This window comes from Phacochoerus africanus, chromosome 1 (genome assembly GCF_016906955.1).
Source record: "Phacochoerus africanus isolate WHEZ1 chromosome 1, ROS_Pafr_v1, whole genome shotgun sequence".
NCBI classification, from domain to species: Eukaryota; Metazoa; Chordata; class Mammalia; order Artiodactyla; family Suidae; genus Phacochoerus; species Phacochoerus africanus.
In genome coordinates, this window is record NC_062544.1 from 229,045,097 (window position 1) to 229,071,698 (window position 26,602).

At 32.1% G+C, this 26,602-nt stretch overlaps 1 protein-coding gene across 2 annotated transcripts in view; it reads right to left on the reverse strand.

The window, feature by feature from the left end:
• The window catches only part of NECTIN3 (nectin cell adhesion molecule 3), a 121,503-nt gene that overhangs the window by 36,109 nt on the left and 58,792 nt on the right, over window positions 1–26,602 (reverse strand). Inside the window, exons 5-7 of one of the 2 annotated variants that reach the window (XM_047792882.1) lie at window positions 24,863–25,014; window positions 6,313–6,451; window positions 3,874–3,958 (exon numbers count right to left, since the gene is read on the reverse strand). In XM_047792882.1, the coding sequence (XP_047648838.1) occupies window positions 3,874–3,958; window positions 6,313–6,451; window positions 24,863–25,014 (376 nt within the window). Of the gene's footprint in view, window positions 1–3,873; window positions 3,959–6,312; window positions 6,452–15,140; window positions 18,225–24,862; window positions 25,015–26,602 lie in introns of those variants that run through there. The other variant, XM_047792871.1, reaches the window with a different exon arrangement.

Here is a 26,602-nt window from a genome sequence, read left to right on the forward strand (position 1 = left end):
CCTGGGAACTTTCATATGCCATGGTGTGGCCCTAAAAAAAGCAACAAAAAAAATTTTTAGTAAAAAAATGATAAATAATAAAAAATAATTTTTGAACAATTGGTTATCCTACTTGGGGGAAAAATAGGTCACCATTTTACATCCTAAGTTTCTGATTATTTAAAATTAAATAAAACATCCCATAAAATTGTTAGAATTTTATGATCAGGGAGAGAGGGGGAATGGGAAGAAGTCTTTTCAGAAAATATTTAACTTCCAGGAACTATAAGGAAAAAGACAAAAAGATTCTGACTATACTGTATAAGACACTATAAAGTTAAAAAATAAGAGATGGATATAAGACAACAGATTACAATCCATATCAAAGAGCTTCTTAAAAATTAACAAAGTTCAAAAGGTAACTAAAAATTTGAAAAATTACATAAATAGGTAGTTTACAGAACTACAAATAGGTAATCAAATATGAAACTTCTTCTAGATCTACAAAACTTTCCAATGAAATATTTTTTCAGTTTTATTAAACTGGCAAAAGAAAAAAAAAGTTCTACTAAGCAGGATAAGAGAGAAATGGGTTATTTATGGGAATATAAATTAATACGATCAGTTTGGCCAATAATGTGACACCTACGAATGTAAAAAATATTTACAGTAATTCTACTTCTTTGCATATATTTTATAAATACATGTGTACTATAAAATATATAAAAGTACACTCACTGCAACAATTACTGTAACAGAAAAAAAAAATAGAAACAACCTAGGAAAAACATTCGGTAATTTGTCGCTTATCAATACAATGGAATACTATTACAGTCATTAAGAACGAGATAGAGAAATAGCAATAGTTCTCAAACCTGAATGTGCACTGAAATTCACCTAGTGAGCTAAGTAAAATACCCATGGTCTCCAACCCCTGAGGTTCTGGATTCAGTAAACCTGAAACTGTGTTCAGGAATCTTGACTTTTAATAACCCAGAGGATTTTGATAAAGGTAGCAACATCAGTCACTCTGAAAAATATTGGTCTGTAATAGAGTAGAAAAAGTAATTTCTAGAATATGTATTCTATGACCACATTTATGTTTTTTAAAAACTACCTATAGATGTAAATTTGGAAGATACACGCTTCAAAATAAATTTGTGGAAAAATGTCTATGAGGATATTCAAATTCATAACAATGGTAAGCTCTGGGGAAGAAAATGATATATTTGAGCATATGGGAATGAAAGAGAATTTTAACAGTTAACTCTCTAAATTCCTGAGGTACTTGGATTTTTTTTTTTGTACGAAGAATATACTTAATGCATTACCCATAATGTTAAGAAAATAAAATATAACAAAAAGGTAAAGTACATTTTAATGTCATGAGTTAATATTTGTTTCCTAAATCAAGACTAAATTTTGTGGGATTATGAACTAATAACATGACAAGCTGGTGGTATTTCTTAGTTATTCTTTGCCTTCAGGCAGTACATTCCTCTTCTAATTTCCCTCATATTTTGTATGCCTCCATGCATTTTCTCTGCAGTATTAGTTCCCACTCAAGGAAATCACCCCTTCACAATACGAGGCTTCAGTCTCCTTACTTACATTTAGAGGGAGAAGTCTCAGCTATGAGTTTTGGCATTATTACCACAAAAGTAATGGTTAAGTCGGGGGACAAATGTAAGCAGTAAGGAACTCTTTCTTTCTACAGTTTCCCAAGAGTAGAACAGGTGGGAGTCTGTTCCTTAAAGCCAGGACAGCGTTTGGGACATTACCTGGGCTCACCAGGTCACTAGGCCTGGCTGTGAGGGTTGAGGACTAATGACTTCAAGTAGGAATTACATCATGAGTTTAAAGTTGACAAGCTATCGAGTGAAGTGGAACATTGTGAAGGCATTTACTATTACAGCATGCTATCACTGCATGAAACTAATTAGACAGTAACTACACACAGATTTCTTGGTAACCAGAAAATAGTTCTATGTATTTTGCATTTTGATACTACAACATTAAACACAAACAGCCATATAATTTACATGTGACATAATAATGCGTGAATCATAACAAACTATCTTACTGATGGATAATGATTTTAGGCTAAATTAATTCTTAAAATCTTTATAGAATTAGGAATTAGTTCATCTCCAACTCGTTTTGACTCTCCTAAGCAAAATGACAGCAATCAGCTGACCCTTAGCAATATTTCACAGACTCAGTTTTATAGTTAGAAGAGGGAAACAATCTATCATGTTTTTCACCTGTTAAATTTTACAGATGAGGAAAAAGTCACAATGGTACTAAATGGTCTGACTCTTACGGTCCACTATTTGTTATCCACTGCAGGTGCTATCCCATCAATTTCTGCTATAAAATTTCTATTACTTTTACACATAATTCTTTATTCCCACCTAGATTTATGCTTGTGATTATGGAAATCATACTCTAATCAACAACTGAGTAATTTTATCATATGCATCAAAACTCCTACTTGCAAATTTGATCCATCTAGGAAGTCTTCTCTGCCTCCAAGGATACTAAAAATTGCAGTTTATACCACTGTCAAAATCATTCAGGAAAAATCTTCCTTCCTTTTGCATTTATTTAGCAGTGCTTACATATATAGAAATTATATTTTCTTAACTAAAACCCAGGACACATGAAATGAGTCAAACACTTTTTTTCCAATTCATAAGCTTTTATAAATATTTAATTTAAAAATATTAAATAATAGGAAGTAACATTGATTTTTATGGACAAGAATAAATAATTAGGATTGTTCTAAAAAATTACTAATAATGTTATTAAAAAATTCCCAAACTTGAATCTAGAAATCCTCCAGTTTATAACTAGTTTTATGGAGAGAGAAATATAGCTATCCATCTACAGCAGCTAACATTTCACACTACTTGTCAATTTATTCGCCAAAAGAGATGTGAGGCTATGCTTTTTATGTGAAAACAAGAGTTCTAAAAATATGGCACATCTTCAGCCTTACAACACCACACTTGTGCCAAGGTGATGAAGCTGGTAACCACTGTCAGTGAGTGCACGTGACACAGAATGCTCCTTCCTGACCCCTGCTCACACAACCCAACTATATGGCGAACTAAGGAACAGAAGCTGAGAACATTTTAACATATATTCCTTTGCAGTTTTCCCACCAAATTAAGTACATTAGTTGGTGTGCAAATTTATATACCTTATTTAAGCTGAAGATAGAGGACATATTTTAGTAGAAAAAATATTATAGAATAGTCCCATAGATAATAAAACCCCAGTATAGGGTTAAAGCCCCAGTAGGCTGCATGGGTGAAGGAGGAAAACACACACACACACACACACACACATACACACACACACAAAGAATAAAAAACTATTCAAACATTCTGATGGCTTAAATTTTCCCAAGTAGAGCATATTAACCTAGATACAGAATCCAAGATAGAAGCATTAAATCAGGACATCCCTGCATATACAGAAGAAAAAAAAAAAAGAAAAATATATACACCAAGGGAAAAAAACCTCTCCATCATACATCATACCCTACCATTCAATTTTTCTACCTTTTATTTTGTACAGAAATGCCTATTTTCCAATGAATCTGTATGTCAATAAAACTGTCCTAACAGTATGTCTTCAGCCATAAGCTTTTAATAAAAATTTGAACTCCTAACACAGTGTTAATTTATCTTAGTTATACTGGCCACGACTTCTTTTCTTACCAGTTTGTAGACAAAATTTAATCTCCTAAATGTTTCAGAGAAATGATTATGTATTGTTATGCAATATTTAATGTGTAATGACCAGATAATTTTCTGAAACAAATAATATACATTGCTTGTTTTTATTTTGTTTCATTTCATTTGAAGTGTACTCAGGAACACTTACCTGATACAGAAGCTCTTTCTGAGGCAAAGGTGGAGATCGTTCTTCATACATCGGAGGTGGTTTATGTGTGGGTGGAAGGTCGATCCTGCATCAAGAAGTTTAAAAAATGTGACTCCCACATTTAGCAAAAAAAAAAAAAAAAAAATTGGGGAAACAATCAAAGTTCTTTTAAGTTTTGAGGATATTTTCCTCGCACTAATATTTACATTACATTTATTTATATTAATGTACATGTTTAATTCAGTTCTTACATTTCCACTAATGTACCACAGATGGAATAAAAAGTAAACTGGTTTTAAATGTTCTTATGTTTAGGATCAATCTGAAATAAATTCTTTGAAAATTATTAAGTAATCCAGTATATGACTAAGCGTTGCACAATTTTACAAGTGACTATTCCTACCAACATTTTAAAGATAGTCAACATGTGTAATGCGAAATACTTTCCTCCAAAGTATAAAAAAGTGATTTAAATGACTGCATCTGAAGATGAAATGGAAAAAGTTTACACTATATTTTGGAAATACTTCCATAACTAGTTTTCAAAGGACATGATCACTCTTAGGATATTTATCACGTAAATTAAGATTTTCAGTCTACAAACCATTATAAATACTGCCACCTAAAATAGAGAGACCATTACAACCTTAGGAAATGTATTTATTTTTGCCCAAATGATCTAATCTATTTTTAAAAATATTTCCATATATTTTTAAATTGGTGAGTTACAATGAAAATAGAATTGAATATATCTTATAGCTCATTGCATTTTAGAAAATAATTTTTATATATTCTCCTACCTTTGAAAATCAAAAATAAGAAATTTTCAGTAATGATATTAGTGAATTAAACAAAAATTTTACCTATATTAAAAGATAAGAGAATGAAAGCTATAGGGGTCAAAGTACTTATGAATTCCCAGTGGTCTAATAACTTCTCCATGTGTGCATGAAATAATTTTCTTTTTAGGGCCACACCTGTGGCATATGGAAGTTCCTAGGCTAGGGATGGAATTGGAGCTGCTGCTACTGGCCTACGCCACAGCCACAGCAATGCTAGATATGAGCTAGGTCTGTAGCCTAGTCACAGCTTATGGCAATACTGGATTCCTAACCCACTAAGCAAGGCCAGGGATGGAACCCGCATCCTCATGGACACTATATCGGGTTCTTAACCCAGTGAGCCACAATGGGAACTCCTGAAATAACATTTTAAATGAACAGAATTCAAACAATAAATAAAATTATTACATTGATATAACTGCTAGCTTATTAGTAAATTACGTTTTCAAAATTATAGGAAAGCTTGAGATAATTTAGCAACTAAGATAAGTTAACCACAAGCTAAGTTACTCTAGAATACACTAGAATAGAGTTTTACAGTATTATACTGAAAGAATACTTTATAATCCTTTTCTTTAAAGTAATCATTTCTTTTAATGTAACAAAAATCACAGCAAATTTATAGCTCCAAGGTGCCCAAAGTCATTTAGGTGAGAAAACCAAGATTCGTGGAGGTTATGAGACTTGTTCATGGTCATACCACTAGTTTGATTGTAACAGGGCTGAGACTAACACCCAAGTGTCTTTAATCCAAAGAGAACAGTGCTATAACTGTACCAGATTAGAGAGGCAGAGACATAGACAAAGCATTCATGAAGACAGAAGAAATACACTGAGTGCAGCCTTATGTTCGCATATAAAAACATTAATAGCCACACAAGAAATACTTCATAGTTTATAAACAACACCATCTTATCCTACCGTTAGCACAACACTGTGAGGTAAGAAGGAAAAGTATTATTTCCATTTCACAGATTAAGCAACAAAAACTGTGGATGGAATTAAGTCAACTGGGACTTCAGTCTTTTGACTATACAACAAAGTGCAATTTGTTTTATAACTCTTATCTCAATGATAAGCTCCCAAACACTGCATTTTCTTTAAATAAAAAAGATGCACATATTTTAATTCAATTGAGCCAAATTTCTTAAAGATAAACCTTTAAAACAATGTTTTTAGTAACTTTTGTCAGCTGAAAGTTAAGTTTGCATCCATACATAAGACAGGCATATACAATCTAAAGAAGTAATTAAACTTCTAAGATTTTTTATATCTGTCTTCCAACTACTTGGTTGAAGACCTGCATTTTTACTCAGAAGGCAGGAGAACATGAAGTGTCACTATGTCACAATTTGGGAAGATGTGTAATATACTGTAGGTAAAAAAGGTGTCTGATACATTTGCCTCAAGTAGCCCCTTGTCACTGTTTATTTACCAAGATGTAGTTTGAGACTTTCTAACAAAACCATAGTTGTCTTACAAAGACCTAAAATGTATCTTTACTTCCATCCTTCACATTTTCAATGAGGAGCTGTAAAGATAAAGACTGACACATACTGAGTATTCATAGTTGAACACAAGCAAAAAAGTTACCCACACTTTGTCAAGGTAGGATGGTCTCTTTTTTCGAGGAGTCAACAGCACAGTCACAAAGATAGCAATGATGAAAAGGGCAAGGACAGCTCCAATTATAGCTCCAGCTACCGCTATAGAAGAGGTCTGCTTAAATGGAACATCTGTAAAGTAACAAAAATTAGGTTGTTCAAACAATTTTAAGAAGAGTTCTTGAATTTGTGTCCTTTAATTTCTACAATGTGCAAGGACTGATTAAAGTATGTTGTCCAACTGCATGCTTACAGGACCCCAAATTTATTACTTTTTGTAGCATTATGCTAACATACTTTTCTCCTGTAAGATGTCAACTTTGCTTTTTTTAAGTTATGAAAAGAACATCCCCAGATATCATGAGTGAATCTACTAACTATGGACAAAGAATGTCAGGAGAAGAAAAGAAAGTAGAGAAGAGGATGAAGACTAAGTTCTTACTCTAAAAGGTGATAAAGCATAACAAAACAAAATATTCCATATTCTTTAATGGAGTTAGCCAACAATATAGACAGACATTTATCATTTTTATTCTATTAAGGAAACAAAAAGACTTTAAAGGGTGAAATAGCACTAAAACCCAGGAAATATCCCAGACATAATAAATACAGTCAAAAAGTGACACTGCAAAAATTATTAAAATAGAATTGTTACTATTAAAATAGTACTTCTTGTAGGTAATTTCCCTTGATACATATTTAATACAAAGTACACTTAAGATAGTGTCTCTACTACAAAATTTTATAAATTCTTCCCTATCTCCTGGCTACAGACACATTATTATATCATTTGAGTTCCAATTTCTCTTTCCTCACATGCACCACAGATATTTTAAGGATTTTAAAGACATATTTAGCAGTTTGTACTTCACACAATTCTAAAAAGAAAAAAAGTCACCCTACTTTGTGAACTCCCAAGTAATTTACTAAAATTATTTTCAAATATAAGTATTATGGAAATGACAAAACCATCAATACTTATGTGTATTATTTTGACAATTTAAGCTATATTAAATCTAATAACTAAATTTTGCAGAGCAATCCATCAGTTACAAAGTACCTTCAATATACATGATTTTACCCTTCTAATCAGTAAGAAAGATATTTAAGGTAACACTCTATAAATGAAGATACTGCAGTTCTAAAGCTAAATATTCTGTCCAAAGTCATTCAATCAATACATTGGAGAGAACACAGAATGAATACAGTTAGGTTAGAGTCAGACAGAAACCTCCACTTGTATACCCTTTGGGGGCAAGAATGGTTTTTCACAACATTTAACATAATCTCTCTTTCTGGGTTTCCTATTTGGAAACACAGAGCTCTTAGTTTTCAATTAAATTGACAGTCACATATACCCATGTAATAATTACAATTACTGCTAGAATCCAGACATGGCAAACTTAAATAGAATTAAAGCACTATAGGTTTTGAAATGTTTCACCTACTTACCATCATAATATTTCCACATAAATACGTTTAGAAGCATTTTCCAACGCTTTATTAAAACAGGAGTCACATGGTGTTTTAGATTCCTGAAAAGAATATTTTACTTTCTTTCCAATTATAAAAATTTCTTTATCAAACTAATAATCTTGGGTTTATTAATGGATCATTTTATTAGTCTCATTCTAGATTAAAAATCTTATACCAATGAGCACCAGGTAACCCATATCAATAATCTTTCAAAGACTGAATAGAATCTCAAAATATACAATTATCTTAAACACTACAACTAGCTTCATCATTCAGGATGTTACCCTCACTTGCCAATACATACCTGTTGTTGCTTATTTCTCTAATCACTAAGTCTATCTGAATATGTGTTATGTGAGAAAAAGATCTGAAAACCAAGCTGATCAAACATTATTCTGCCCTTATAAATGCAGATAAAAGACAGAATAATTTAGTGCTAATTTTCTCTTCTATACTATCATTTTCCCCATATATAGTTTTGTATTCAATTTTAAATGACAGGACAGTTGAAATCTATTAAGTTTACATGAACAAGGTTTTTTGACCAAGCCACACATCTTTTTAGCAGCAAAAGTTAAAAATCTGTATGTGTCAAGTATGCTACCTATTCCACACTCGTTGAAGATTTCCCTTTAAAGGAAATTTTTCTTTTGCCCTATCATTTTTGCCCAAGTGTGGAGAATTTAGTTATTCTAATAATGCCAAAGTTAGTATCATATTTATAGTAATAGTTCTGAAATTATTTTTCAAAACTTCAAGTTACTCTTTGAATATAATTAGCCCAAATTAAGATTCTTGATGTACACATTATAAATTCATCAACCCTCATACCTCCTCCATGAAAACTTTTCATTTAATCTTAGCAATATTAAATTTGGTAGTGCTTTGTAAGCAATAAAGCAAAATTAGAATTTTAACATCCCAATGTAATTCCCAACTCTCAGTATATATTTTTCTTAATATCCTGAAGTAATTTTCAAATCTAAATAGATACTATTCTTTAAACACTTAGTCTACTAATCCAATACTGTCCCATTTGTTTTATAATTTCTAACTCTAGAATTCTATAACTGAAAATTTATGTATGTATGTATTCTATAACTGAGAATTGATGTATGATGATGCATGTATCTTAATTTATGCATATTTATTTCACCTGGTCCCATTCATTCTTTATATCTATCCCTTTTTTGCACACCTCTTCTTAGCATCAGAACAGGCTAGTTAGTGCTGAAATGAGGAGATGGAAGAAAAGTTAGGTGTGAATCCATCTACCAATTGGATAACCTACTCTATGCAAATAAACTGATTATGTTAAGTATATGTATGACATATTTCATATTTCCTTTTCTGATGCTTCAACTAATTGAGAAAACATTATATTTAAGAGTATTAGGATTTTAAAGTTATTAATGGATGATGAGCTCTAGAATGAAAAACAACAGAAGAGTTGAAGTTTCTTGCATGCAAGTCAAAGAATTTTGATGAAAATTGAGAAATTTAGCCCTAACACTGCCTGGTCACATCCTTGCCCACATAACCTACATAGTCTCTATATTACAACAAAACTAGTATGAGAAAAAGTTAAGTAAGCAAATACATAAAAATTTGGCATTTTTACAGCTTGTTTACTGAGTGATTGACATGAAGCAACATTATCATCACCTAAGGAGATGTTCTACTAAATCTAATTATATGTTTATAAGCAGTACAAAACAAAAAAACAAAAGCATTAAAATATTTAGTATAAAAGGACTGGTGCATATCTCCCAAAAGAAAAGAATCCTCTTACCATGGCAGCTTTTTAACCCATATACATTGGAAGCTCACCTCCAAAAACAGAAAAATGGCATTCCTCAATACAACAAAAGTATACTAACCATAATAAAAGATACTATGCATGTCTTACGGGGAAAATGATCAAAAATCAGTTATAAATTACCAAAAAAAAAATAGATATAAGAAATAACCTTCATCACTTTTGAAAAAATACAAATATTACAGAGATAAAACTGAATTAAAGTTTGTTATTACTCTGATACAAATAAATAAGAAAATGTAAAAGCTATTCAAACATGTGCTCACCTAATTCACATCTAAAACTGAAGCATTATGTCTTTAAAAGTTAAATACTATTCTATACACTAAAATACGTGTTTACAGCAATTTGCTAAAATCATTTAAAGTGGGTGAGTATAGGAATCTAGTCCCGTTTCACACTAAAACACCAAATCTTAACAATTGAAACATTAAGTTTCATTCCTCTTTTTCTCTTCGTTTCCTTCATTAAAACATGTGATGCCACTGACTGATTCACAAGTTAATGTGATACACTTCAAACATATCTCCCCACCTTTTATTTGGGATTAAATACATATATTCCCACAAAACATATCACTGTATTATCAACTTTTCCCATAAATATATCCCGCTGCTTTAATTTTCAGTAGCCCTTTTTAATGCTTATCTTTTCAATATGACATCTAAACCTTTAAATCCATATCCAAATATTTATCTCGCTACTTTTTAATAAAAGTTCTCTTTGTTTCAAGCCAGTCTCCTCAGGCTCTCATCCAACAAATTACCAATAGTAATCTAATATGTGCCACACCTTGTGATAATGCTAGGAATGCAACAATCAATTTTAGTCTCTGTCCTCATAACAAAGAGCCAGCTCCTCAAGTAGGGTCAGAGAATCCATGAAAATATTTATTTTCCAGTGAAGTATTGAAAGAAATATTTGCTTATTTAAGAAAAGAGGGGTAGAGGGCATTTAATAAAAATTAGTGCCATAGTACTAATACATTATATGGATTGGCACCAGTGGCCCTACTTGGCCCATCTGTTAACTTTTTGCCTGCCACATAGGACACCCACAATATCCTATAGGAAGTGTGGAGTAGGACAGTTCCAGGATGAGAGTAAATGGTTACATATTCACATGGTTATCCTCAGCATAGTCAGGATTTTTTGTGACATAGGAGAGCTCAGATGAATGAACTAAAAACTTACCTAGGTTTAACAGAGTCAAAAATGTAAAGGAGGCATGGAGTGGGTGCTCTGTGTGACAGGTGAACATCTGACCCACAGACCAAGTGAGAGTATCAGTGCTAATCTGTACTGTGTCCTAGTAAGAATTTACTCCTAGTAAATGTCATTCCTGCAAAGAATTGACAGAATGAAGATGATACCAATAATGTGGGCACATAACACCCCCCCCAAAAAAAAGAACAATGTAAATAACTTTCTCCTAATACACAAATTATATCAATTACATTTTGAGGTAAAACCATGCCAATCTAACCAGATGTAAGAAACCAAACCCTCAAAATCAAATACATTTAGAAAACACACAAAATAGGAGTTCCCATTGTGGCTCAGTGGTTAACAAATCCAACTAGGAACCATGAGATTGTGGGTTCGATCCCTGGCCTTGCTCAGTGAGTTAAGGATCCGGCGTTGTTGTGAGCTGTGGTGTAGGTTACAGACGTGGCTCGGATCCCGTGTTGCTGTGGCTCTGGCGTAGGCCGGTGGCTACAGCTCCGATTCAACCCCTAGCCTGGGAACCTCCATATGCCGCGGGAACGGCCCTAGAAATGGCAAAAAGACAAAAAAAAAAAGAAAAAAAAACACACAAAATATAGATTTCTATTCACTCTTATTAATCAACCTCACACTAAACCCACACTGTGCTGAAATAACTAATGTAATTGGCAATAACTAAGGTAACTGGCAAGACACTAAAAACCAAACACCTTGAACATGAAAGCTAGCTCTAAACACAGTATCTGGGATGAAAATTGTTAAGGTCCCAAAATGCACTCCCTTCCATTTGAAACTACTTGTTTTCAAGAGGAAGCATTAGCTTTTATACCTAAAAACATGAGTCAGAATATACCGAACATGAACTTAAACCTTTGAATCACTGAATCAAAAAGTATAGAATCAAGATTAAGAAAACAACTGCAGCACAATCATGCGGTTTTCTCAAAAACAGCATATGAGAAAAAAGTTAACATTTAAAATGAAGCACAATTATATTGTTTACCCAAATGTTACTGTTTTAAGGAAAATATTTTTAAAATGTTGTTTCATCAGACTTAAAATTTTTGAACATTTTATAATGCATATAGCAAATTTTTATAGTTGCACATATATAATTTATAAGCTTATACATAGAAGTACATAAGTTTAACTGACAGGTACAGTCAAAAGTGTTGAAGACCACCGATCTAGAAAAGATAATTGCTAGAATAAAATGTGAGGTTATAGTAGATATAAGTCCACACCAAAGAATATGAACAGCAGTTATTAATTCTAAAGGGAAAAGAAAAGTTTCATGAAGCTATTATTTGTGCTGAACCTTAAATATGGACTGGTTTCCCAGTGTGGTGATGGAAGGAAAGGGAATTTGAGGTAAAGGGAGCAGCATGGACATAATTATTCAGACATCAGAGCACATGGTATGATAAAAAAAAACAATACATCTAGATATTACATAGGTTCGCTGTTTGTAGATCTAGGCTTTGCCTATCAAGTGTCTGCTAATACTGAAAGAAAACCAGGTATTATGTGCCTTCTAATGAAGAAACATACCACCACTTAAGAAGTAATCCTGCCCCCCAAATTAAGCCTTAATCTTATCAAGGCTCTAGATTTCACTGTTAACTTACAGAAAATAAAGAGGTGCAGTTGGCACAATCCAAACTGGAAAACTGCAGGACAAATGAAGCTGCTTCTTCACCCAATAAATTACATGGAAAAAATGGAGTGAGGAACGGCAGATAAGGAAAACACAGATTTAAAGACATCTCCATCAACCAATGTATGGATCATATTGGATACTAGCTAAAACTGCAAAAAATATATGATGGAAATTAGAACCCTAACTGGATACTTGATATTAGGGAATTCCTTTTTGGTGTAGTAGTGAATCTGTGGTTACTTCTTCTAGATGTTATCTTTTAGAGTTACATAGTGATGTATTTACAGATGCCAGGAGCAATTATGTAGACAAGAGTTTAAGTGAGACAAGACCGGCCATGAGCTGATAATAACTGAAACAGGTATATGAACATTCATTTCATTAGTCTATCCCACTTTTACTATACTTTTTTAATAATAAACTTTTTTAAAAACGAGAAGGTCAAAGCCTCTAGACCGTGTTACCTCTGCCTCTTAGATCAAACTGTGCCTCTTAGACTAGATTTTCCCTAAGATATTTCTTACAGCCGAGACTGTGAAATTAGGCATTATATCTACATAAAAGTATTGTGCAGTAAGAAAAGAGGGCTTGAATTACTCTCAGGCTTTAAGAATTACTTAAAATTATTCTACTAAACTCAGTTTCACTAAGCTTCTTCCATAGCATCCAGCCAGAAAAGCAACTATTAACTAAAAGGCAGGTAAAATGAAAACATCCCAAAACTGAATCAAGTTTCATCTTTTAAGTTGAAATGAACATGATAAAATAACTATCATCAAAGTTCAAGAAAAGAAATGACCCCTAAGGTTATATACAGCAAAATCTTTGTAAGCAATGTTTGATTTCAAGCTCTTGATGGAAACCTATCACTAGTCAACTTAAAGAAAATACATACTTTCTAAAAAATGTGCAACTTACTGGAATATACAGAAGAAAACAAATACATAAACAGAAAGCAATTGAAAGAACACATAAGAGTTATTATACTGTGTATGCTATTCCAAAGATTATTTCATGCATGAATTTTTATTGGTTTAACAAGAATAAAACCAAACAATCTATTAAAATTGTATGTTGTTTGAAAAAAAAATGCTGCTTGCTCTAAAATAAAGTTTTGGAAATAAATGTATCATAATATTAAATGTCAGAAATAAGAAACACAGAGAAAGTAATTAAAAACAGTAAGAAACAATGTCACTTCTAGTCAAAGCAGGTCACAAGCAATAAGTTAAAAACACTAAATGCCAACTTTAAAGGTACCTTTGAAATGTGTCAATTCCAAACATGAATTCCAAACATACAAAACTTTGACTTAAGCCAAAGTCAAAACAAAACATTTAAAATTTAACTGCTAGAGTTAGAGAGATTAATTCACAACCAAGGAGAATGTATTGATATATATATATCTCATATATATATATATATAAACATATATATATATATCTCATATATATATATGAGATAGGAATAAATGATTAATTAAAAGTAGATCTATAATAGTTGACAAGACAACTTTGATGCTTCCTCAAACTTTTTTTAACTATATCCTTAACCTGATATAGTCTTGTCTGGGAAGAGAACTAAAATAGGTTTCAAATTCCACAAAACATCATCAATTAAAGGAAATCAGCTTACACACACACACACACACACACACACACACAAATATTCATTCGTTCTCACTCAAGCAAATACATTAATGAAGATGAAAGTAATCCAGAGCCATAGGCTTGTTACAGAAATATGCTTCTAAAGATTTTTTTAAACTTTTATTTAAAGATATGTTGCACGGCTATTGGGGCTACCACCTGATAAGTAACTTGGTTTAAAAAAAAAATCACTAGTACAAATTAAAATCAATCCCAATATACCAAAAATTTGAGACAGGAGCTTTTTATAGACGATACATTAACAAGTAAACAGGAAAAACAATTCAATCTGTAAATCATTCCCCTGTTAGAATTAAAAATTCAATATGGGCACCATTTCTTCCTTTGTTACATTTTACATCGCTTACTTTCACACATTAACAACTCCTTGTTCACATATTTTGCTTTAGCAATATTTACCAAAAGCAAAATCAATCTCAAATTGGATGTTTTTGCATATAAAATTGCCACATTTCTCTCAATTTCTGCACTTATACATTGTACTTCTTACGGTCCCTTACATTAAACATTCAGCCAAGGTTACCATTATAAAACTTTCCTATATATGGCTATCAGAATCAATACCTACTACTGAAAAACCTTAATGGTTTCTTTCTTTTTTTTTTTTTTTTGGTTTCTTTAATGTTAGACTTATCAAATAGAAACCTTTCAGGCACATGGTAAAATACTAACTCTTTCAACTATAAAGTATTTCTCAATTATCACTTTTAAAGCTAATCCCTAGTCCATTAAAGTTTCAATGTATTTTAATAAAAATGGCAAAAAGGGAAAAATAGTGTTGCATTCATCTCCATTGTATTACTGAATTATTTTAACCAGTGTGAAAGAAAACTCTAAAGTGAATGCAAAAATGAAAAAAATCAAATACAAGGAAATAAATATAAACATGGCCAAAATAAAACTATTCCATCTTTTCCAAGAGAGTAGGAGTTCATATATACCCATCAATTAGCTGTGCATATTACTGATATTCAAAATTTAATTTAACAAAAATGTTTATTAATATGACTATGTTTACAAACATGTCTCTATGTACAGTAAACATATTAACTTCTAATAAACAACAGTGCAATGCTTCAGAAAGTCTTAAGCACTAGTATCAGATTCTTAAAATTCTGAAGTCTTTTAGCTTGTCAAATGATTTAGATTAAGGATACAGTATATATCAAACACTCACTTGTAGTTTTCTGTATCACCCTCTACTGCAAAAAAAAAACCCCAAAAACCAACCCCCCCAAAACAAACGAACAAAAAACCCTAACCACACAATGGACATAATTTAAAAAGTTCATAATCACTAAGTAGATATTAATATTTTAGAAATAGTTCTCAAAATACATTGCTAATTTCCATCAGATTAGATTCAAGTTGATATTTGTACAATATTCTAAATGGGATTATTCTTCTCAGATTCACATAGTACTTCAAACCACTGTTCTAAAGATGAAGTTTTAGTCAAAAAAGCCACAAATTTACATCTTCAATGGCAAAAAATTTTAGACTCATCTTTCTGATGACAATATCATTGCTGATACTTAAATAAAAAAATAAAGTCACTTCAGTTATAGGGTATTATCAAGAAAGTCTTTCTTCCAAAGTGTGGACCAAAGAGTCCTAATACTTGTCTATCTGTGGCTAGTTATATTTAAACCAAGTATTTTTAATAAGATTCTAGTGATCTTAACTGTATCCTTAACCAATATTTTAGTGTTAGATACCAAGTATTTAGGGAGAGAAATAAACAGGTTTCTAGCTTCCACAAAATACCTGCTAGTTAAAATAAAGGAAGGCTTTAAATGAACAAAGCCTTTATTACTTGCAAAATTCTATGAACATATAACCTTGCCTTATAAAAACATTTTTTAAGATTTGACTAGGATTGGGAAGGGGATGGTTGGGAGGGTGGAAAAAGTACCTACTTTTTCTTTTTATTAACAAAATAATATATTTAAATTATGATTCTCCTACTAACTTCTATTTCAACTCCCTGGAAAAACACCTAAGGCAATTCTACACTCCTTTTTTCAAATGAATCATCAAAAGAGGAAAATATATTCTTTGGGCTTCAAAATAGTTGCCATTATTACAACTGTATAGGACTGCATCAGAGAAGCAATTTAATTACCTCACAAAGATCCATATTTGAACACTTAGATAAAATTTCTTTTTCAAAAGATACACATGAGTTTTGGAAAGATTATACTTAATTATGTAAAAAACAAAAACAAAACAAAAAACCTCGTGTTTCCAGTTTTAATTGGAAAAACAAAAATCTTAAAACACATACATACATTTAGAAAAGAAAAGAGGATGGTTTGCCAATATCCACCAGCAAGGGTTAGTGATCTCGTCTATAATTCAGATTTTTCTTGATAAATCTCGAATTTCCAAGTTTATTCTATTTTTTCTATATATTCACCCATTTGAATAACATCAATAATAAATGTCTGAAAGAAGATGGTCTACAAAATTCTTTGTAACAGATTCTTGGCTGAAACATTTGTCTCATTTCTAAAAGTGGTACTCCAATGCTTGTTTACCCACAGTTTTCCATATTCTGAAATGCTCTCTCTGCACTATATTTAATTACGTACCATCTTTATTATTCTTGTATTTAGGACATAAAGCGTTAAAACAAAACTACTATTTAAGGTACCAAAAACCATATTCACATGACGATATAAGCACTGTCTTCCAGAGATGAAAAAATTGTAATAATTATCATGTTTAAAAGGAGTGTTTTTATTACTCTTGTATATATTTTGGACAAAATTTGATCAGCTAATTATGCTCTTCCACACATCATGTTCGCTGAGTTTATCTACCACAGTTTTTAGTGCAAAGATATATCTTTGAAAAGCCACTCTACAGTAATATGGCAAGGCTCATTAAAATGCAGAGGTAAAGATTCCATTTGTATAGAAACTTAGAAAATAATGCTTGAAAAGAAAAGGTGTTTCATCAGGCTGGATTTTTTTAAATACTAAAAATATATATAAACATTTCTTGAATTAGTTTTATAGTCAATTTTGATGTAGTATCATTTAGTGGTGATAAATTTTGAGAGGTATATGTTTAACAAACATTATACTTGAGATTACAGTTTTAGGTAAACATTTAATACGCAATGCCAAGGATAGTTTCCTTTTTTTTTTTAATTTTTTTACCAAAAAAGTCATACATTTAAATGTTGACATTTCCTCTTACCTGTGTGCCTCAGACCAATAAAGTACTCTGCATTAAAATTTAAATCTTGAGACAGTAGTACAGCATTGAAAAAAAAATTGTAAAGCAGCTCAGATACAATGAACCCAGATTTTACATTTCCATCTGTCAAATCAGAATATAAAAAGTAAGCTTGAAAATCAAGTTGAAAAAGCTTATTCTTCCTCAAGAAAAAGTATGAACAATCTGAAAATGATTAACTAGTATGAATTAAACACTGTACATAGTTAAGTCACATTTAGTGGTTGCTAAACATACCACTCCCTCCTGGAAATTACGGAACCATCTACATGTGAAACTAAGTCATCTTCATTTTCATCATAATGTTCATCACTGACGAACTTCATTCCCATTTTTAGATCTTCGTAATAATCCATTGGTCTTTCAAACCTACTGAGATTTTCTACATTGTTCCACTGTGTTTTTTCAGGCTCCTCTAAATAGTCTTTCCGTATTAGATTGTTCACTGGATTTTTGTTTTCTTTTTTTACACTGTCTGGGTAAGAATCAAGCTCATCTTGTTGAAGAACATCTATTTGTGATTCTTTTTGCATATCTGATGGTGGAATGTAGTTCTTGGCAAAGTAGTCTCCACGAAACGTCCGTCTTCTCCTATAGCAGAATATTCCAGCCAGAACACTTACAAGTACTACGAAGAGAGCCCCACCCACTACACTAGCAATGATTGTGCCAATTGTGTCATCCTTAATTGTTGCCAAAGTTGACAATGGGAAGGGCAATTTTTTTGGTTCTGTTGCTAGATCCTCGAAGTCAGCAGTTGAGGGATGCCACTGAACTGTAGGCTGAAGGGTGGTAGTAGTAGGAGGATCTAATGGAAACAGTAAAGATAGACAAGACACAGAAAGGCAAAGAATGTCAATGCAGGCTGATTCAGCAGCAAGTTGAAAAGACAGCACAGTTAATGAAAATATACTCCTAGTAACAATAGTTTTTCATTCTTAATTTACGATTAGAAGGTAGTGTGGTACTTAATATTTAAAAAAAAAATAACAACTGACACACAGTCAGTTACCAGTCAACGTAAAGGGAATGAAAAATTATGCATGGTGTAAGTCTTAAATTATTCTACTATTTCAAGTTTAAACATGATATTGTACTCCGAGGAATACTTTTTTTTTTTAATGAAGAATATTATTTAACTGTCCTATATACAGCTGGCTTAAGAATTATCATTACCAAAAAAATCAAATCAAATCATTTAAATGTACATTTTCTCAGCCAGTAGCACAAAGAAGTAAAATAAAAGAATGAAAAAATTGAAGTACATTTTCTTAATATCCATCTTTACCTAATATAATTTATTTTTGTAAGAACTAAACTTATCCTTAAAAGAATGAAAAACTATAGATTCTTGTTAAGTGGCCACAGTATAAGCTGTTGGTTTAATAATTCTCTCAAAAATATTTTCCTTAAGTAAAAAAAACTCGCTAATTTTTAGGAAGCACATATGTAGTTTATACCATTATTTAGTGACTTAAATAAAAAGTATATATTTTAACTGTGTTAGCCAGATGGGCTATTATCAAATGACAATAACGGACAGAGTAAAAACATGTTATAAAAATGTCATCAGCATGTCTATACTCCATGGGTAAGATATCTGAACATTTAGGAAATTGAGGAATTTTCAACCATATCTGCAAGATTCAATGTCACACTGCTTTAGAATGGAGTCTCAAAAAGAATAGCTAATATTTTAGAGAGAACATTCTAATGATACGCATATATTAGATGAAAATGATCCTGTGTATTACTATTAGATAACAGAGTAAATAGCCATTAATATTAAAAAGCAACTAAACATATATAGTAAAAATTAAAGACTGGTTAATTATCAATTAAGTGGTATTTATAGGCCATGTTATACAAAATTGTAGAGTTTGAAGAAAGGATGAGTTTAAAAACCCTGAAATTCTTCACTGATAAAAAAATAAATGACCCAAATGATAATTTCCTAGAATTATTTTTTAAATGAGTGGTACTGCAGAGCTTTTTAAAAATGATTGTTAGAAAAATACTAAATCTACATGGGGTAAGTTATTCTAAAATTACAAGCTAAAGAAAATACTTACTGAAACAGGTTTCATCACGGAATGCCATATATACAGAATGTGGTAAAAATTTAGCAAGTACAGTATAAAATGTAACAAGTATATTATAACTCATTCCCTAAGAGTTTAAACCAATATAACAGGCAATCCACTCAAGTACTCTGAAGTGAATATCAGTTATCATATTATATGTTACGTGAGTCAAAGAAGAGTTTTAATTTGTGAGAACATATTCACTAGCTGAACAAATTCAACCTTAAAAATAGTGGAACTGCAGGATCATTTCTACCATAAAAGTAGTAAAGCTTCATGTAATTCAACCTCACAGAACCAGGATATTAAAGAAAGAGACTAAAAATTAATCATTTATATGAAAACTCATGTATTTTTTGAAGAGGAGGACAAGTTAAGTTTTAAGTACTAAATGTCATCTTTACAATGATTCACAAAGAAAAAAGTATTATAATAAACAAGCACCAGCATGTTACACAAAAGCACAAATCACCTAATTAATGATTTAAAACTCACAAATTTTTGTTCAAATTTTTAAAGTTCTGATAGCTCTTAATTAAATGGTATTTTTCTCAGAACAGTACATACACACCTGAGCTTTCACCAAATATAAGACACAGAACTGTACATGTTTAAGACTTATTCTGGAAAAAAAAAATCACTGACATTTCCTATTTCTAGTTGCAGTGTTCTTTATGTGAACACAGATGGATGTCTACTGTCTGAGACTTAACAAATACAGCTTTCAAAAAACCTAACGACTCTTTTGAGTGATTAAAAAAAACTACTTAAGAATTGTATGTTGTGTATTTTGTCAGCAGTTCTAGAAATTTAACCTATGATCCCCTACCCAACTACTGTTAAAAACAGCATAGCTGCACTATTAATGATTCCATGAGAGGAGGACTATTGTTAAACTTTATATTTTGTATCTTAAGCAATGGACATATGACCATGCATATGAGACATTTATTCACGTTTTCTAATTCTTACTCTGTTCCAAGATAATTACACTGAAAATCACAATGTGTGTAAGGAGGCAGGAGGACAATTTTGTAATCACTAACAGCTATTTATTTATCATGATTTATAAATCCTTCCCAACAGCATTCCTTATGTATTCAGTTATTTTTATGTATTCTTTGCTGAATGTGGTATTTAACAAATGTAATAAATTAGTGGACAATGGCCTCTCAGTTCCCCACGCCCAAATGAAGAAATTCTTAACTTTCTTTTGCAAATTAATGAGTTCTGTCCAACTGGAAAACAAACAAATAGCTAAGACTTCTGTAACTATAAAGTATATTTTAGCCTAATAATTACTATATTAAAAATTAAATGAACTCACTCTTTTTTCTTTTAAACTATATGAATTATCTAAATAGACAAGATCTGCAAATTTTAACGTTTAAGAAGTGCTAAGTTAAGTGTGTCTGATATGTCTGGATCCTAAAATCAATATGACCTGAAATTCAAGATTTGCACAGGAATACACTCTGATTTTTAGGCATAGGGGAACTTAAGTGATAGGAGAAAACTTGCTTCTCTATTCTCAGAGAAGTAAGAGCTGCTCACAGTGAAAAAGATTAACTTTCTGATCATTTACTGTATAAATTATGGCTTTTTATTATGATAAAAGCCTACTAGTAAGCTTTAATATTCATTGGGGAAGGAAATTTGTATCTGATATACTTGATAGACTGTTAAGAAGCTCTTAGAGGAGTTAACTAGACTCAGTACAGTATACCATATTAAAGACTCTGGATAAAAAAGAACAAAATAATGCCATCTGGAGCAAAATGGATGGGTCTAGAGATTATCATACTAAGTAAGTCAGATAAAAACAAATATCATATATCACTTATAAGCGGAATCAAAAAAATGACATAAATGAACATATTTACAAAACAGAAGCAGACTCACAGACTTCAAAAACAAACCTAAGGTTACCAAAGGGGAAAGGTGAGAGGGAGGAATAAATTAGGATTTTGGAATTAACATATATACATTACTATATATAAAATAGATCATCAACAAAAACCTACTGTATAGCACAGGGAACTATAATCAATATTCTGTAATAAACTACATGGGAAAAGAATCTGAAAAAGAATCTATGTGTGTTTACACGTAACTGAATCACTTGGCTGTACACCCGAAACTAACACAACATGGTAAATGAACCGTACTTCAATTTAAAAAATAAAAATTAAAGAAAACAGACTCTGGATAGAAAAGTAAAGTCTAATTATTGATGATTACTTGAAGAAAACCTCTCATATAACTCTTTTTCTAGAGTACAGAGCGGTAATTAATTGTAATTTTTCAGATTCACTCAAAATTTGATTTCCACTCTCATAAGACCTAGTAGAGGGTGATTTAAAAATGTGTGAAGTTTATCATCAGTGTTACATTAGTCCCCTTACCAAAAAAAATTACATCACATAAAAGTAGATTCTGGATTTTTAATTCTTTCCTAATTGTGTTCTTCTCAAACAAATGTACTCATTCACACAACAAAAATTTCTAAACAATTACTGTGTGCTAAACATCGCTAAAGACGATAAGAATAAAGTATTGACTAAAGCAGACAAAAATTCTGCCCTCTTAGGACATATTTTCTACTGGGGGTAAAAACAGGCAAGTACAGAAATAAAATACGTAGTATGTCACATGATAATATGTACCACAGAAAGAAATAGGCAGAGAAGAAAGACAAAGTAATAACAGGGTGAGACGAGAGGTGCTTCGATTTTAAATACATCTCTGAAAGTGATATTTGAGCAAATACCCAAAGGAAGTGAGGGAAAGGGGTATGAGGATATCTGAAGAGCATTCTAGGCAGTGGAAACACCAAGTGCAATGACTCTAAGAGAGGAAATGTGCCTGCTGTGTTCAAAGAACAGCAAGGAGACCAGTGTGGCTGAAGCTAAGTGTGTAAGTAATCTAGGACTAGAACATGTACAGAGCTTAAAAATCACTAAAGATTTGGTTTTCGTTGTGGGCAAAATGGGAAGCTCATGGAAGGTTTGGAAGAAAGGACTGATGTGATCTGATATACCCTTTAAAAGCATTATTCTGACTGCTCATTTGATGACAGATTGAAGAGAGGGAAGATTAAAAGGCTATTCTAACAGTGGACTAAGGGTTGATGATGACTTGGGCCAGGCTACCGGCAACAGAAGTGGAGAATTGGTAAGGTTCTGTAAATAACATAATGAGAAAGTTCACATCAATTTTTGATGGATAGGGTGGGGTATGAGAGAAAAATCAAAATCAAGAGTAAGTATCAAGGATTTCATGCCCTAAGCAAAATATAAGAATGGAGCTACCAATAACTGAAAGGAAAAATGAAGGCTGTTGCAGGAAGAAATCTGGTGCCAAGGGGCAGAAGAAAGATGAGGAACTCAGTCTTAAATGTTAAGTTTTAAATGCGTATATAGGAGTTCCCGTAGTGGCGCAGTGGTTAACGAATCCGACTAGGAACCATGAGATTGTGGTTCGGTCCCTGCCCTTGCTCAGTGGGTTAACAATCCGGCATTGCCGTGAGCTGTGGTGTAGGTTGCAGACGCGGCTCGGATCTCACGTTGCCTTAGCTCTGGCATAGGCTGGAGGCTACAGCTCTGATCTGACCCCTAGCCTGGGAATCTCCATATGCCGTGGGAGTGGCCCAAGAAATAGCAAAAAGACAAAAAAATAAATAAATAAATGCGTATATATACTTCCAACATAGGGGGTGAACGATCACTAACAGGCAGTGGGTACACAAGTCAGGAGTACTAGGAAGTGGACCCAAAATACCAAAGACAAACTTAGCATATCACCAATAGATAAGAATGCCAAAATTGAGCCTTAATATTTAAATGAGTATGTAACACATTAAGCCTAGGATTTACAAGTAATATCCCACACCAAATTTCATAAAACATAAAATAAAAAGTAAGCAGTCTTTAGGTTAACTACATTTTAAATATGCAGTTCTTGTGGCTTTAAGATTCCTTCTATTTTGTAAATTAAAAAAACCTCTAAGGGAAGAAAGGGAAACTAATATACTAACAGATTTCCACCAAAGCACTGCTGCTGTCAGAAAGGGCTGACTACAGATATACACAGCTCTAATCTTGTGTGATTCATGCAAAAATATGTGTCCCTATCATGGTCCAGGAATTAAGTGCTGAGTATACAATAATTTAAATAAAGCAAATACAAACTGTTTAAACATGAGTTCAGATAGTAAGTACACAAATGAGCACATAACTACAAATTGTGGCAGATGCCATGAGAAAATTATATGGATAACTCTCCTTAGATTAAGTAATCACAGAAGGACTAAGAATGTAATCTTAAAGCAAGCTTAAAATTTCTCTAAAATCATGGAAAAGAAATCTGAAAAAGAACATACATGATATATATGCATGTGTAACTGAATCAATTTGCTATATACCTAAAACACTAAAGTATACTTTAAATAAAAAATTTCTTTAAAATCTCTAATTTACTTAGTTTTAGACTGAACAGAGATAAAAACCCTAACACCCTATTATCTAGTTACCATACTAACCTGCATTTCTCAAGGTTCTCTTCCTTTTTCCTTTAAATTTCCATTTGTTAGACATGAGGATTGCTACATTCTTATAGACAGGAAGGAGATGCTTAAAATATTTATATAATTTTTATAAATAAGCATTCTGATGATAATACATTTATAGTCGTATCCAGGAAAAAATGTATCTTTAGCTCCAACTATATTTTGTAAATACCAAAATTTATACTCAAACTGACAAAAATATTCATAGTAAAACAAATGGAATGTGAAAAATCTAAGTTCTTAGTGGCTATGGACTGGCTATAAAAAACATCTTAAATTTTATTTCACTGGAACAATTTCAGTAGCATTCCTACTTCACACTTCAGTAACTCAATATGGTATAGTCCCATACTGAATAACAATGATATTTGATAAGAAGGTCGTCAAAACTGATATTCCATTTTACTTATCAGACACTTATGTGCAGAGTAGTTACCAAAAATAAACAAAAAAAAACCCCCTCACATTTACTCCTCGTGTAAATACAAAAGAACGTAGAGAGGTACACACTACCTAGAAAAAGAATATTTCATATTTATTCACTGAAAAATCAGCTTTATGCATAGGTCTTAAGATGTTTATAAATAAGTTTTAAGTAAAAGAATGCCACTTTACATATGTATTTCAGGTAAGGTTACTTTATTATATCTCTTTTAGATTATCACTTGGAAAGCCTCACACTGTTGATACGTACCTTCACAAGTATAAATTACTGCCCAGATCATAGTGCTATTGTTATGATTGTTGTTACAGAATAATTTGAGTAACTCATTTTGTGAATGGACAGTAACTTACCTGAAATATAGATGACTTTTTGATCGCTTCTTTGACCAAGGGAATTGGTCACTTTACAGACATAAACACCAGAATAATTGAAAGTCAGTGGATGGACAAAATGAAGAGTATTGTCTGAAGCCAATAAACCATCAGGCCACTGTCCATCCAACCTAAATTTTAAAAAACATGAAATTACTTTAAATATATTCAGATTCTATTCATTCATAGCTATTTAAATAAGATATTACATTTTTAAGTTGTTAGTGAAAGAATTAGCATCCTTTAGGTAAAATTCACTATGAAATAAAAGCAGACTATAAGTTATGAATTTTCATTTTAACAAAGATGAACTAATAAATAAAGCCCCATTCTTTCAGGAATTCCTGTTATAGCTCTGCAGAAACGAACCCAACTAGTATCCATGAGGATGCAGGTTTAATCTCTGGCCTTGCTCAGTGGGTTAAGAATCTGGCACTGCTGTGAGCTCTGGTACAGGTTGCAGACATGGCTCGGATCTGGCATTACTATGCCTGTAGTATAGGCCAGCAGCTGCAGCTCCAATTCAACCCCTAGTCTGGGAACTTTCATGTGCTGCAGGTATAGCCCTAAAAAATAAATAGAAATAAAAAAATAAAAATATCCATTGTTCCAAAATATCAGTTCATATAAGTGAACCTAAGCTAATATATTAGAGGGAATAGAAATTATGTGATTTTATTTTATTTAAAAATAAATTTTCTGGCCATACCTGCAGCATGCCAAATTTCCTGGGCCAGGGACTGAACCCAAGCCGAAGCAGTGACAATGACAGATCCATAACCCACCAAGCCACTAGGAAACTCCCCCCAAATTATGTGATTTTTATAGAATTATATTTTTAAAAATAGAAAATTAGAAATATAAATTATTTAAAGCCATACCTACAGTATCAAAAGAATTTTAATATTCTCAGTGAATTATGGATCTATTTATTCATGAGATACTTAGAACCTTCCTAATGAAAAGTCATCATTTATGTACATGATAATGCTGTTAGCACCCTCTGTATGAGGGTAAGTGTAAAGAGCATCATTAATACTGAACAAATCTACACTGGTGCCCTATTCAAAGATGGTTCGTTTCTAAAGCACCAACAAGGGTCTTGTAATTTCATAAAATAGGCATCTGTGACAATAAAACCAAGGTACTATTTGATATCAATAATAACTCTTCTTGGAGTTCCCATCCTGGAGCAGCAGAAATGAATCGGACTAGGAGCCATGAGGTTGTGGGTTCGATCCCTGGCCTTGCTCAGCGGGCTAAAGATCTGGCCATGCCGTGATCTGTGGTGTAGGTCGCAGAGGAGGTTCGGATCCTGGCGTTGCTGCGGCTGTGCAACAGGCTGACAGCTGTAACTTCCACTGAACCCCTAGCCTGGGAACCTCCATATGCCATGCGTGCGGCCCCTTAAAAAAAAAAAGAAAAAAGGCTAAATAAATAAATAAATAAATAATAACTCTTCTTAAATGGTTTCTATACTAATTTGACTAAGAGGTCTTATCTGGTGTGTGTGTGTGTGTACACACAATAAAATTCCACTGGAAGAACTCTAAAGCCATTCATTGCAATGGAACTAAGTACACTGTTATACATTTTTCCAACCTTAGGGTATTTCCTGCAAACAACAACATCAACAATACATCTTTATTTTGAAAGTGTTTTTATAGCCCATAAATTATTTTTTTTAAGAAAAGAGAATAAAAAAGTGAAGTAAACCCA